The sequence below is a fragment of the Talpa occidentalis genome, unplaced genomic scaffold, assembly GCF_014898055.3.
Source record: "Talpa occidentalis isolate TD23 unplaced genomic scaffold, MPIMG_talOcc4v2.1 talOcc4.16, whole genome shotgun sequence".
Classification (NCBI taxonomy): domain Eukaryota; kingdom Metazoa; phylum Chordata; class Mammalia; order Eulipotyphla; family Talpidae; genus Talpa; species Talpa occidentalis.
This window is the reverse complement of record NW_023601653.1, coordinates 19,026,747-19,040,509: the sequence shown is the minus strand read 5'-3', so window position 1 is coordinate 19,040,509 and position 13,763 is coordinate 19,026,747. Positions and strand designations below refer to the sequence as shown.

The 13,763-nt window shown below is 33.9% G+C and overlaps 1 protein-coding gene across 6 annotated transcripts in view; it reads right to left on the bottom strand.

The window, feature by feature from the left end:
- Positions 1–9,728: 9,728 nt before the first annotated feature.
- The window catches only part of EEA1 (early endosome antigen 1), a 419,318-nt gene continuing 415,283 nt past the window's right edge, over positions 9,729–13,763 (bottom strand). For all 6 annotated transcript variants that reach the window (XM_054696139.1, XM_054696138.1, XM_054696141.1 and 3 more), the window contains 4 exons: positions 12,664–12,902; positions 11,998–12,118; positions 11,014–11,112; positions 9,729–10,312 (listed from right to left, as the gene is read on the bottom strand). In XM_054696139.1, the coding sequence (XP_054552114.1) occupies positions 10,190–10,312; positions 11,014–11,112; positions 11,998–12,118; positions 12,664–12,902 (582 nt within the window). In that variant the 3' untranslated portion in view covers positions 9,729–10,189. The remainder of the gene's footprint in view (positions 10,313–11,013; positions 11,113–11,997; positions 12,119–12,663; positions 12,903–13,763) is intronic.

Below are 13,763 nucleotides of genomic sequence, written 5' to 3'. Positions count from 1 at the left end.
GAAACACATTTAGCTACAAAAGATAAAAATAGGCTCAAAGTTAAAGGATGGAAAACAATCCTACAAGCAAATGGGCCAAAAAAGAAAGCAGGAACAGCTATACTTATATCAGATAAAACAGATTTCAAACTCAAAAAGATAAAAAGAGACCCCAATGGTCACTACATTATGATCAAGGGGACAATACTTCAAGAAGAAATAACACTCATTAACATATACTCACCAAACGAAGGAGCACCAAAATATATCAGAAAACTGTTGTCCTCTCTGAAAACAGACATCAGAGAAAACACATACGTAGTGGGAGACTTCAAACACACCACTATCAACAATGGATAGATCAACAAGACAAAAAATAAGTAAAGAAACCAAAGCTCTAAATAAGAACCTAGAGCAATTGGGCTTAACAGACATCTATAGAACACTAAACCCCAAAAAAACGGAGTACACATTTTGCTCAAGCGCACACGGATCATTCTCCAGGATCGATCACATACTGGGGCACAAGACAAACATCAACAGATACACCAAGATTGAAATCATATCAACCATCTTTTCTGACCATGAAGGCATCAAACTAGAAATAAACCATAAAAAGAAGGCAAGGAACTTTCCTACCTCATGGAGATTAAAACCACACTACTGGGAGACCACTGGACTAATGAGGAGATCAAAGAAGAAATTAAAAAATTTTTGAATTGAACGACAAGGAGGACACCAATATCCTAAATGTATGGGATGCAGCAAAAGCAGTAATAAGAGGAAATATATAGCAATAGAAGCTCACATCAAGAAACAAGAAAGAACTCAAAGAAACAACCTAATCTCGAAGCTCAAAGATCTAGAAAAAGAACAACAAAAAACCCCAAACCAGTAGAAGAAAAGAAATAAAAACCAAAGCAGAAATAAATGAAATTGAAACTAAAAAAACAATCCAAAAGATCAATGAAACCAAAAGCTGGTTCTTTGAAAAAATCAATAAAAAGACAAACCCTAGCCAGGCTCACAAAGGAAAAAGGGAGAAAGCACAAATAAACAGGATCATCAATGAAAGAGGAGAAATCACAACGGACACAGCAGAAATCAAAAGAATAATCAGTAACTACTATGAACAGTTATATGGAAACAAGTTTAACAATCTAGAGATGGACAAATTCCTACAACTCTACAATCACCCAAAGCTAGATAAAGAAGAAATAGAACACCTAAACAGACCAATTACATTAGCGAAATTGAAATGGTAATCAAAAACCTCCCCAAAAACAAAAGCCCAGGACCTGATGGATTTACAAATGAATTCTACCAAACATTCAGAGACGAATTAGTGCCTATCCTTCACAAACTCTTCCAAAAAATTGAGAAGGAAGGGACAATACCAAACACGTTCTATGAAGCCAACATTACACTAATACCAAAACCGAACAAGGACAACACAAAAAAGGAAAACTACAGGCCAATCTCCCTAATGAACACTGATGCAAAAATCCTCAATAAAATTTTAGCCATCAGAATCCAACAATGTATCCATAAGATAATTCACCACGACCAAGTAGGATTCATTCCAGGGGCACAAGGATGGTTTAACATCCGAAAATCAATCAACGTTATCCAACACATCAACAAAAAGAAATATAAAAACCATATGATAATATCAATAGATGCTGAGAAAGCTTTCGACAAAGTGCAACACCCATTCATGATAAAAGCCCTTGAAATTCTTGGGATACAAGGAACATACCTCAACATCATAAAGGCCATCTATGACAAGCCAACAGCCAGTATCATTCTCAATGGTGAAAAGCTGAAAGCATTCCATTAAGATCTGGAACAAGACAAGGATGTCCACTCTCACCACTGCTTTTCAATATAATACTGGAAGTCCTAGCCAGGGCAATAAGACAAGAGAAAGACATCCAAGGAATCCAAATAGGAAAAGAAGAAGTCAAACTATCACTATTTGCAGACGATATGATATTATACATAGAGAACCCCAAAAACTCCACAGAAAAGCTAATTCAACTCATCAATCAGTTCAGTAAAGTGGCAGGATACAAAATCAACACGCAAAAGTCAGTAGCCTTCCTATACACAAACAATAAATCTGAAGAAGAAGAAATCAAAAAAACCATCCCTTTTGTTATTGAAACAAAAAAAATCAAATATTTGGGAATAAATCTAACAAAAGAGGTAAAGGACCTATACAAAGAAAACTATAAAACACTGTTAAAAGAAATAGAAGAAGACACAAAGAAATGGAGAGACATCCCCTGCTCTTGGATTGGAAGAATAAACATTATTAAAATGGCCATTCTTCCAAAAGCAATATACAGATTCAATGCTATTCCAATCAAATTTCAATGTCATTCTTCAAAGAAATAGAACAATTATTGATGAAATTCATATGGAATCACAAAAACCCCGAATAGCCAAAGCTCTCCTGAAAAAAAAGAAGGGAATGGAGGCATTACACTCCCAGACTTCAAACTCTACTACAAAGCCATAATCATCAAAACTGCATGGTATTGGAACAAGAACAGACATACAGACCAATGGAATCGAATAGAAAATCCAGAAATAAACCCACAGATTTATGGTCAACTAATCTTTGACAAAGGAGCAAAGACTATGCATTGGAGCAAAGAAAGTTTGTTCAATAAATGGTGCTGGGAAAACTGGGTCGCTACATGCAAAAGAATGAAGCTTGACCACTACCTCACACCATACACAAAAATCAACTCAAAATGGATTAAAGAACTAGACATAAGACCTGAAACCATAAAATATATAGAAGGAAATATAGGCGAAACACTACGTGATTTGCACATCAAAGACATCTTTACAGACACATCACCCAAAGCAGTGATAGTGAAGGCAAAGATAAACAGCTGGGACTACATCAAATTAAAGAGCTTCTGCACAGCAAAAGAGACGATAACAAACAAAGAGAAACCCCACCAACTGGGAGAACATTTTTGCACCCAACACTAATGATAAAGGACTGATCACAAAAATCTGCAAAGAGCTGATGAGACTCAACAACAACAAAGAAAATAATCCAGTCAAAAAATGGGCAGAAGAGCTAAAAAGAAACTTCTCTGAAGAGGAAATGCAAATGGCCAACAGGCATATGAAAAAATGTTCAACATCACTTGCCATCAGGGAAATGCAAATCAAAACTACCATGAGATACCATCTTACACCAGTGAGAATGGCACATATTAAAAAAACTAGCAACAAAAATGCTGGCGAGGGTGTGGAGAAAAGGAACTCTTCTGCACTGTTGGTGGGAGTGCAAACTGGTCCAACCACTGTGGAGAGCTGTGTGGAGATTTCTGGACCTACTAAACATAGAGCTTCCATAGGATCCAGCAATTCCACTCCTAGGTATTTACCCAAAGGACACAGAAACATCAATTCCAAAGAGCACCTGCACCCTATGTTTATAGCAGCACTGTTTACAATAGCTAATTTTGGAAACAACCCAAATGCCCAAAAATAGTTGACTGGATCAAGAAGATGTGGTACATATATACCATGGAATATTATTCAGCATTCAAAAAGATAAACACATGCAATTTGCAGCAACATGGATGGCGCTGGAAGGGATCATGCTCAGCGAAATAAGCCAAAAAGAAAAAGAAAAATACCGGATGGTCTCACTCATAGCAGGAATCTAGAAAACTTAAATAAGGGACCAGGAAAATGAATAACTATAAGAAAGTGAAAATCAAAATCAACAAAAAACTATGAACCAGAGACACTTTTTTGGGGGGCGGGGGCGGGAGGGGAGGGATTGGGGTCAGAATGGGGGGGCTGCAATTGTATGGGGAATATAACAATAAAATTTATTATTAAAAAAAAAATAATAAATCAGCAAATCAGGCAAAAAAAAAAAGATACTATTTGGAAAGAGACTGAGAATTGGAGAAATAGACAAACAATGCCAATATAAAGTTTCCAACAAGACAGGGAAAGATGATTATTGGGTTATTTACAGAGAAATTATATGCAGTTAAAAAACATGAACATAGATGTCAGAGTCATCAGATTTATGTCATAAGGGTGTTTCTGTAAGACAGAAACAGACATCTTAGGCGCTCCCGTTTTTGTTCAAAGTTCAATAAAGTACTGATATATTTGTCCTTTGTGCCAAAACAAAAGAAAACTCCTCTTGTTTATTTTATGCACAGATCATCTGGGGATGCAACTGAGTCTTCCACGGTTGGGTGAAGTCATTGTCAGTTGTTCTCACTGTTTATTACTCACAGTTAATATTGTTGTGACCCACAACCTATGCAGTTCCTCTGTACAGGCATTTGACCACCTTGTCTCGTATTTCCTTCATCTTTATTCCATAGATAATGGGATTGAGCATTGAGGGCAGGAGAAGATAGAGATTGGCAAGAAGAATATGGGCATGAGGTGGGATATTGTGGCCAATGCGGTGGGCAAGAGAAGAAAAGAGTGCAGGTCCGTAGGTGATGAGGATGACAAAGAGGTGGGCTGAGCAGGTGTTGAGGGCTTTGAAAGTAGCATCTCGAGAATTGAGATGTATCACAGCCTTCAGGATAAGCCCATAAGAGAAACCAATGAGCAGCAGATCAAGTCCCACCACAAGCAGAATCACAAAGAGCCCATAGATACGATTGGGTCTGGTGTGGCCACAGGCCATTTTCACCACAGCCATGTGGTCACAGTAGGTGTGAGCAAAAAAAAAAAAAAAAAAAAGAAAGAAAAGGCAAAAATCTGTTCCAGTTTCACCAATTAACTCTTTTACATGGGAGATTCTCATAGAAATAATATAATACCATTCATCATTTTTTAAAGAATGATAGTTTGTCATAAAACTACTTACTGATTTTGTGTGTGTGTGTGTGTTTTAGCATAGCACACTTAATTATGGAAGGACTTGAAACTCCATTAGCATTTTTATCAAGAAAGGCATCTTGAATATTATATTATCATGGTAAAAAATAGTATTAATGCCATGTAGGGAACTAAATTCCTATGTTGTTGATTTCTTACAGTCAGAATTTATCAAATGGAAGTCCACATATTTCAATTTGAGGCATGTTATGGTACCTTTTGCAATTTCCATGATGGAAGTGTTAGCTTTATCAACTTGGGCTACAAGTCAAATGATATCTTAACTCACCTCCTTAAGTTGGAGAATAGGGTAGAATGGATGATGCTTGGGAGGTCCCATGCACAATTCATTCTTTATGGAAAATGTGAGCATCACCATATAAACCTAGAAGTACAGACAACTGCAGCAGAAAGGCTCTTGTGCAAGGGGCAAGCACTATTAATTAGAATGCTGGTTCACAGTTTCTTTATAGTAAGTGAAATGAAAGGAAAATCGGTAAGGCATAGCTACTGTTAATGAAAACAGTAGGCAGTAGCTACTGTTAATAAGCTACTGTTAATGAAAACCACTATGTCCAGGAAAACACAACATAGATTTATACGAAAGAAGATTTAGGAAGAAATTTCTGGCTAAAAATCTTTTTTCCCCCCAGAAAAAACTTAATATAATCATCTTGCAGGTAATTTTAGACCTATGAATATAAGGAAGAAGCCAAGGGACTAGGCTAGGGGACCTCTCAAGATTCCTTTGTCCCATGAGTCCAGTGACCAAATACATATACATGCATATATACAATCAATACATATATGTCTAATTTCTCATTAAAGGGAAAGACTGAATTAACATAAAGTCTATAAAACAGCTCAACAGTATGCTATATCAAAGAGATATTAGCTCTCCTATTGTTAGTGCAATAGCTAAGATGTGGAAAATACCTTAATGTCACTGGCAGATGAATAGATGAATATGTGGCATAGGCATAAGGTAAAATGCTCCTCAGCCTTAAGAAGGAATTCAACTACATGCAACAACATTGATGAACTTGAGTACATGATGCTAAGGGAAATAAGCCAATCACAGAAAGACAAATATTATAAGGATCTACTTATAGGAGATAACTAAAACAGTCAAATTAATAGAACCTCAGAGAGGAGTGGTGGTTGGCAAGGGCTGAGAAGAGGGTAAAATGGAGAGTTTCTAATCAATGGGCATAACGTTTCAGTTAAACAAGATGAATAAGCTCTTGAGATTTGCTGTATTGTACACTTAAAAATATGTCAAGAAAGGAGGTATGTTAGATGTTCTTACCAAATACAAAATAAAAATGTTTAAAAGAATATGCTGTATATGTAAACTGGAATTCGATATGAAGCTCATAAAGGAATATATCTAAAACAAAACATATTGTGTGCTCAAGGATATACACATTCAACTTTTCAGAGGAAAGCAAACCAAAGTAAAGTGAAGAAACTGCTCCAGAACTTTGGTTCCCAGGGAGAAAAAACAGTAAAAAATAATGGTACATTGAGCCTTCAGAAAAACGGCTCACCTGCATATTAAAATTAGATGTACAGATGAAAAAAGGGATTTCTTTAATATTGTTTAATATTTCTTTTTAGTTTTGTTAATTCTCCACAATAATATATGGAATAAAAAGGGAATTTCTCAAGCAAACGGTATTAATTTCTCTTGAAGTTATAAACTTAATTACTATACTCAGTTGAATAATATTAAAGTATAACCTCTGTCTACATCCACATTTAAAGTTCTAATTTCTGTTAATAAATTAATACAAAATGTATATCTTATTCTTTTTAAATAGACAAAATAATTTATAATGACAGAAAACATCTATTAGAAAGAAATGTTTCTTTAATATCTTTAACGTATTTAAAAAAAACAAAAGCAACAATTCATTAAGGATCCTTCCATTGTTCTTTTTACAGATTTAAATGCTGTCATGTAATTTATCAGTTGCATTTATAATCAATAACCCTCCAATCACTGAGTTTAAAAATTACAGTATTTACTGAGCTAAACTCCCTCACAAAATAAGGCACAACTACAAGATCACAAGTAGTAAACACAATACAAATGATGGATCCAAAAACTAAATGAGAAAATATTCATGCAAAAGTATCTACAGAAGCTATGAATATATGATCCAGTTCATGGAATTACAGAATGTCATATACATAACTGCATCATATTACAATAAATCCATTACTTCTACACAGAAAGAACTTAACTATTTCCAATTCTATTTTATACAATTTTACATAAATTTAGTAAGTTTATGCACAATATTCACATCTGCAACAATAACAAATTGATCATTAAAATTCAGGCAAAAGGCAATTAAGACACAATAATGTGTGGCACATTATAATTACAGAACAACCTCCATTAAGCTCATGTCTAGGAATACTCAATCAATGGCACATTCAAATCGTAAGGATCAAATCATCAATGGTTTTATGGCGAAAGTACATTTTTAAAAAAACTGCTATAGTCATGAATATCAAAATATAAGATCATAATTTGCTCTCCACTTAAAAGCTAAATATTTTATGCAAATGCAAGGTTAAAAAAAGTGGCTTGAAAGTTCTCCAAACTATAAAATAATCATAAAGCCTTTTTAAGAGAGATGGGAAACTAACAAATTTGGCAGTTACTATTTAACATTACTGTGAGAAAACTATCAAACTAGCTAATTCCACATTAAGAGGTAGTTGAACAAATGTTATTTGTATACTGCATTGAGGTTTTTGTGTTTGTTTCCCTCTTTTTTCTTCGAAAGGAAAAAAATCCTATACCAGCAGCTTTGTCTTCTTTCTACTAAAAAATTTCTATAGCTATAGTTTATTGTACAGTAACCCAACAAGACTTGATTTTATCTCACATTTCGGCACTAGGGTTTGGAATTTTACTAACACATGATGCCAACATGCTTTCTATTAGAGCCAGGAGCTGGGACTCCCTATGTTCCAGCTCTAATTACCAACAGAATAATAGTACCAACAGATACCTCAACAGTGGGGCCCTTAAATAAAGACTCAGAAGGCGACTTTCTAATTAAAAGAAAACCCTCTAACTTTTGTTTCTAAAACATCTTAAATTGGTTAGAGTTAAATAGAAAATACTAGATTTCATTTTTAATATAAGCATAGTTGCCTATTGTAAATTATTTGTGACCTGTGAAATGAGATTAGATTACTCAAATACGTATGGTCTTATTTGTTCATTTTTTTGTGAATATGTGGGAGTGAGGACAGGACAGAAAAAAGGCCTGCAGTGCCCCGAATTTGGAGATGAAATGAATAAATATTTTAATCTAGAAGGATTCTCATATTGTTTTGTCATCTTAAAAAACAATAAGCAAAGGTGTTGTGGATATCTGTTTTTCTAACATACTTATTACTTATATGTAAAGTGTTGAATTAAGATTATTTAAAAGGACTTAAAAGTACATGAAAATGCATAAATAATTTCAGCTCAATTTATATTATCCAACTATTATTTTTAATAAAGAGTCATGTATTTCTTCATTATATATGCTCAAGGATATATGTTTTTCCAAGTCCAGGGACTCAATCAAGTATCCTTAATAGCGGCTGACAACAGGATTTACTTAATGCTGTTTTTCTTTTTAATAATTCAATGAATATGTGACAATCCCTGTTAGCTAATATACATTGTAGACAGAGCAAATACATGATAATTTTATCAGCATGATATCTGAAAACAAAGATATATTATAAATTCTTTATTGTAAATGAAATATTAGCTCCAATCCTTCCCTGCTACTATTATCAAATGACTGCACTGAACAACCGCATTGACTTTATATATCCTCCCTATAAAGAGTAATAAACCAATATTAAAAACTTTCCTATTTAGATGTTTTCCAATTTTTCAAATTAGTAAGACTATGATAAAGTTCAATTCCATCATTCAGAAAACAAATACACAAATTTTTAATTATACTTAGTCACTGTTTCACTTCTTATCACTTTGAGTTGCCTAAATATATTTGTTTTTGGTGATACTCTATTCTTCAGATATTACTTCAAGATAATTTCATGGCATTATTTTTGCACACTAAAATATATGGAACCCCAAATTTAGAGCCATTTTAAATTTTAAGTCAAGGTCACAACTTTTAAAAGTTCTTCCCTACTAGATAACACTAAAGTATATAGTAGAAAATTTATTGTCTCTTTTATCCTTTTGAATTTGTTTTCACAGATAAGACCATAGCAATATCAGTTACTAGATTTAAGATCAAATTTATAAAATAATTACAGTGAGCTGAGCTATGCACAGGAAGGTTAAAAAAAAAAAAAAGGAAAAGCACAGATCCATTAAAAGAACAAATTCAGGTTCCTGAAGATGCTGGAAAAAGAAAATGAAGGTAATAATATGAAAGCTTATCTCAGAAGATTTCCTGCTTACAAGAAACTGAGAATAGGACCATTGCACAATTTCTATTATTCATTCTCCAATTGGTGGTGAGGGTGGAAAGTTTTATAGGATTCTTAATCGAAAATATGGGGAAGTTCAAAAATAAGATAGAAAAAGACAAAGGGAAAAGAAAAAGTAACCCTAATTTTTAAAACACAACCCCAGGATAACCATAAAGCAAGCAAAGTGATTTTACAGAGATTCACATAAAATTCACCCAAGAGGATTCAATCAGTACTGTTAAAACAACAACCATGTTTGAATTCATGGTTAATACATATTTCAACATAAACTGTATTTAGAACACTCAAATAGTAAATATATAATATTTGTAACACAATAATGCAACTGAGCTAAGGACCTAAATATAAGAAAAAGTTTTATAGTTCTGTGCATGACTTCACAAAGAGAATATTTCATGTAACTCATGGATTATTGTGCAACCTATATGATTGATAACATCATCCATGTACATATCTGTACATTAAATTTAGGAGAAAGAAGAAGCAAGCTATGGGACGGTATCCATGTCATTTGTGAATAATGAAATTATATTTAAAAAAATACATTGCTATTTTCTGTTCAAAGTTTATTTACATTTCATTGGCTGATTCTAAACTTATCATGAAAGCTGTTTCAGGGGTTAATTGGGGAAAAAGTAATGAAAGATGAGCCCAAATCTCACAAAAATAGAAGAGTTTTACTTGATATTGATAACATTCCAAAATATACGAACTCTAATTTGGTCTAGTATTGCAACCACTGTCCAAATCAAATAGTAGTCCAAGACCTCTATTAAGTGCATTTATTAAAAAATCTAATATTTGTATAATATTACTTTGAAGTTGTGATAATCCATTATCCTTGTAAGTCATTGAAACATGCATCACAGACACGAACAGGCTTCTTGGAAGAAGGAGTTAAGGCATTTTTGGCAGAACACTCAGCACAGAAGATATTTCCACACTGTCTGCAGTGATGCTGCAAATGACAAAAACAATTTCAAGCATAAAAACTATACTAAAAGCATTGTGAGACTATAAGAATACTACAAATCACACTGTGAATATGCATTAACTTTCAAGTGGGTAGTGTATTATTTAACAACATAATATTTCAACATGTTAATTTAATCCTTTAGTTGAATTTAATGTTTCCTATTTATGATACTATGCCACACATTTTATATGGGTTTATCATGGAATTCTCAAAAGAACCCTAGCAGACATTAAAGAGTGTTAACAAAGAAAGCACCTCTATCAGGTGAAAAACTATTCACCAAATGTTTCAGGCATCATTTCTTCAACAGGAATATAAACTTGAAATATCATATGATGGCATTATTTTGAACAAGTTTTCTTTGTCTCTGCCTTTTCCTCCTTTAAAGATCCCAAACATGACTAAAACATGAGTTTAATACTGGGGTATTACTTTAGAAAATGATTTTTCAAGAATGTAACTGAGCAGGAAGACAATGCCTGAATTTAAAACTACAATTCAAACAGTTATGCTAACCAGAAACAAGATAGTTTACTGTATATAGTAGTAAATTAAACTTAAACAACAAATGGGAAAGATTTTTAAATCTGCCAAATTCAGGACTACTTTGATGGCTAATACATTAACTGTTACCAACAAATAAAATCCCAAATCATACTAACATGAACAAAAAAACCACTTACCCGTCTCACTGTTACTGAAAAGCCTTTCCCACATGCCATACAGTTTTGTACTTCGTTGTCCTCAGCCCACTTTCTAGTCAACGCTTGTGTATGTTTAATCTGTTAAAAAAATACATTATAATATTCAATGTTTTAAAGAATGATTGATAAGTTCTAATCTGGTACCCAAATTCCAAAAAATTTTAAGTTTTATAAAATATGCACTACAGAATAAAAATTTTAAAAATCAGAAATACTTTTGTCAACTTCCATTGTTAAAAGTTGCCTACATTCATAAGTCTGAATGAGGAAAAAAAAAAAAAACTTAAACAAATCAAATGTATTCCTGAAAGGTATTAGTAATTTCTAATCTTTGGTGATTTCTCATCCATTCTAACCCCAGTAATCAACCCTCCTCAGGAACACAGATCATTTCTTATCACATCGCCACCTATCTATTTCTTGGTGGTTTTTAATTTTGTAATTCCTTCCCAGTACTGACAATTCAAGAATTACGGGAGTCTCTAACCCCTGGGATCTCTTACACAAGTTCTGTATCTTTTATATTTAGTTACTCATAAGACATACAACACTGCTATGCAGATAGCTATCCAAAAATCCAAAAATATCTATTAATTTTTTTCCAAAGATTTATTTATTTATTTATACAAGCACTGGATACAGTCAGAAGTGTGGGAGGATGAGAGAATTCTGCCAGAGCAGGGAACAGAACAGGCAGACTGATGAAATACACTGCTGAGGGGAGCAGCGGGCATGGCAGGAGAGGTCTGTCACACCAGGTGGGACCCTCGCCGGCAGCCGGGGATTGAACTGGCACTGCAGAGGCTGCAGGCAGCTTCACAGCCCAGCGCTCAACCGCTGTACCACCAGGCAAGGCCTCAAAAACATCTGTTTAATATGAGATTTTTGTGAAGTCTGATTATGTTTTTCACTGGGAGATAAATTTTAGACTAAAAAACTGCCTTATAATACCATATGACCTACCTGAAGGGATTGATTCTCTCTGCCCAGCTCCTGTACGGCTGCAGTTGTATTATCCAACTTTCTTTGCAATTCTAGAACTTTGGTTTGAAGCTTTTCTATTTCACCTTCTCCCTTAAGACATCTAGGATAGAACACAAAAGGATACTTTTTTAAAAAAGAGATACTTTTAAAAAAGTTAATGATACTTCTTGAATGCAGATAATGAACTACTTTAACAACTTTAAATATAATACATAAAATTTCAATTATCTGATTGAGATTTTTTTTAAAGATTTATTTTTATTTATTTATGGATACAAGAACTGGGGTATAGACCAGAGGTGCATGGGGTTGAGAGGATTCACCAGAGAAAGAGTGGGGAGCAGACAGGTGGATCTGAAATACACTGCTGAGGTGAGCAGTGGGCTAGATGGGAGAGGTCTATGTGCCGTGTGGGTTAGCTCCCTGGCCGGGGATCGAACTTAGGCTGCGGTGGCTGCTGAGAGCTTACACTGAGACTTTAACCTCTGCACCACCAGGGAGGCCCTGGTTTAAGAGTTTTTACCTGGTTACTTAAATACATGCACGACTTAAACACTTTTCTTAAGATTCCTCTAAACATGGAATTACAGTGTTTTCATCACTTAGAATGGAAATACTTTAATTTTACTAGAAAAAATCAATCACCTTTCTAATAAAGCCCTCCTTTCATCTTGATTATTTTGAACTGTTGCTTCTAATACTGCAATGTCACCCCGCAAATCATCCGTCTGTTTCTCAAGTTCACTAACTCTCCGTTGACTAGATTGCCACTCCTTCTTTACAGTGCCCAAGTTTTCATTTAATGCTGTAATCTGCATGGTAAGTTTAGCTTCATTTTCTTCATGCTTCTTCATTCCTACTTCTTTTTCTTTTATTTCAGAGTGCTAAGAAAAGGAAAAACAAGGGGGGAAAAAATCTTACAAATGTAGTGCAAAAACAAATTTTAGTTATTGAATTTAAAATATTGGTAACATAAATAATACTTCTTTTCAGGAAAGGAGGCGGGAGAATATATTTCATTATACACTAATAAAATTGATTCCACAAACATCTGTTCAATTTGAACTGGCTCAAAGGCCATAATGCTGAAATGACAGTTAGCAAGTCTCTTATAAGATCAAGCTAAAGTAAAGCAATTTGAGATTTTTCTTTTTCCACCAGAGCAGGAGAATGCACAAATTTGGGATAGCAAGGTACCCTGGAGACAAAGTTGGTATTTCCTTATGTCTCAAATTCCACATGCATCCTTTTTGTTTCTATCAACCTGCCAAAAAAGCAATATAAATCCTTCAAATAACTGTGTGAACTTGAAATTGCAATTCTTCAACTCAAACAGTCCAGTTATCTGAGGATATTTGGACTTAATTCAATAGAGGAAAGCCAGATGCTTCCCATTTGGCATGCACAACACAGGGAAGGAAGAGTAGACTTTGGTCATCATAATTCCCAACTGAAGTTTCCGTTCCCCCATTAACATTCACTTTGACCAAACAAATGAGCTTAACATGATTAGCATTCACGTCATTTACCTCAATCTACATAGATGTCGGTTTATTTGTATTTCTGGCACTAAAAGTGTTTTTACATTTTTTGAATTTTGATTTATTTGGATTTTCAAATACATAAATCGAAACACAAGTACAGAGTAAAATAATCACAATCATATATTAGTTATTTAAACAAATAAGATCTCCTTTTTTAGTCAAAAACTAAAAGCATTTCAATCATAATTTCTAAGTAGTAAA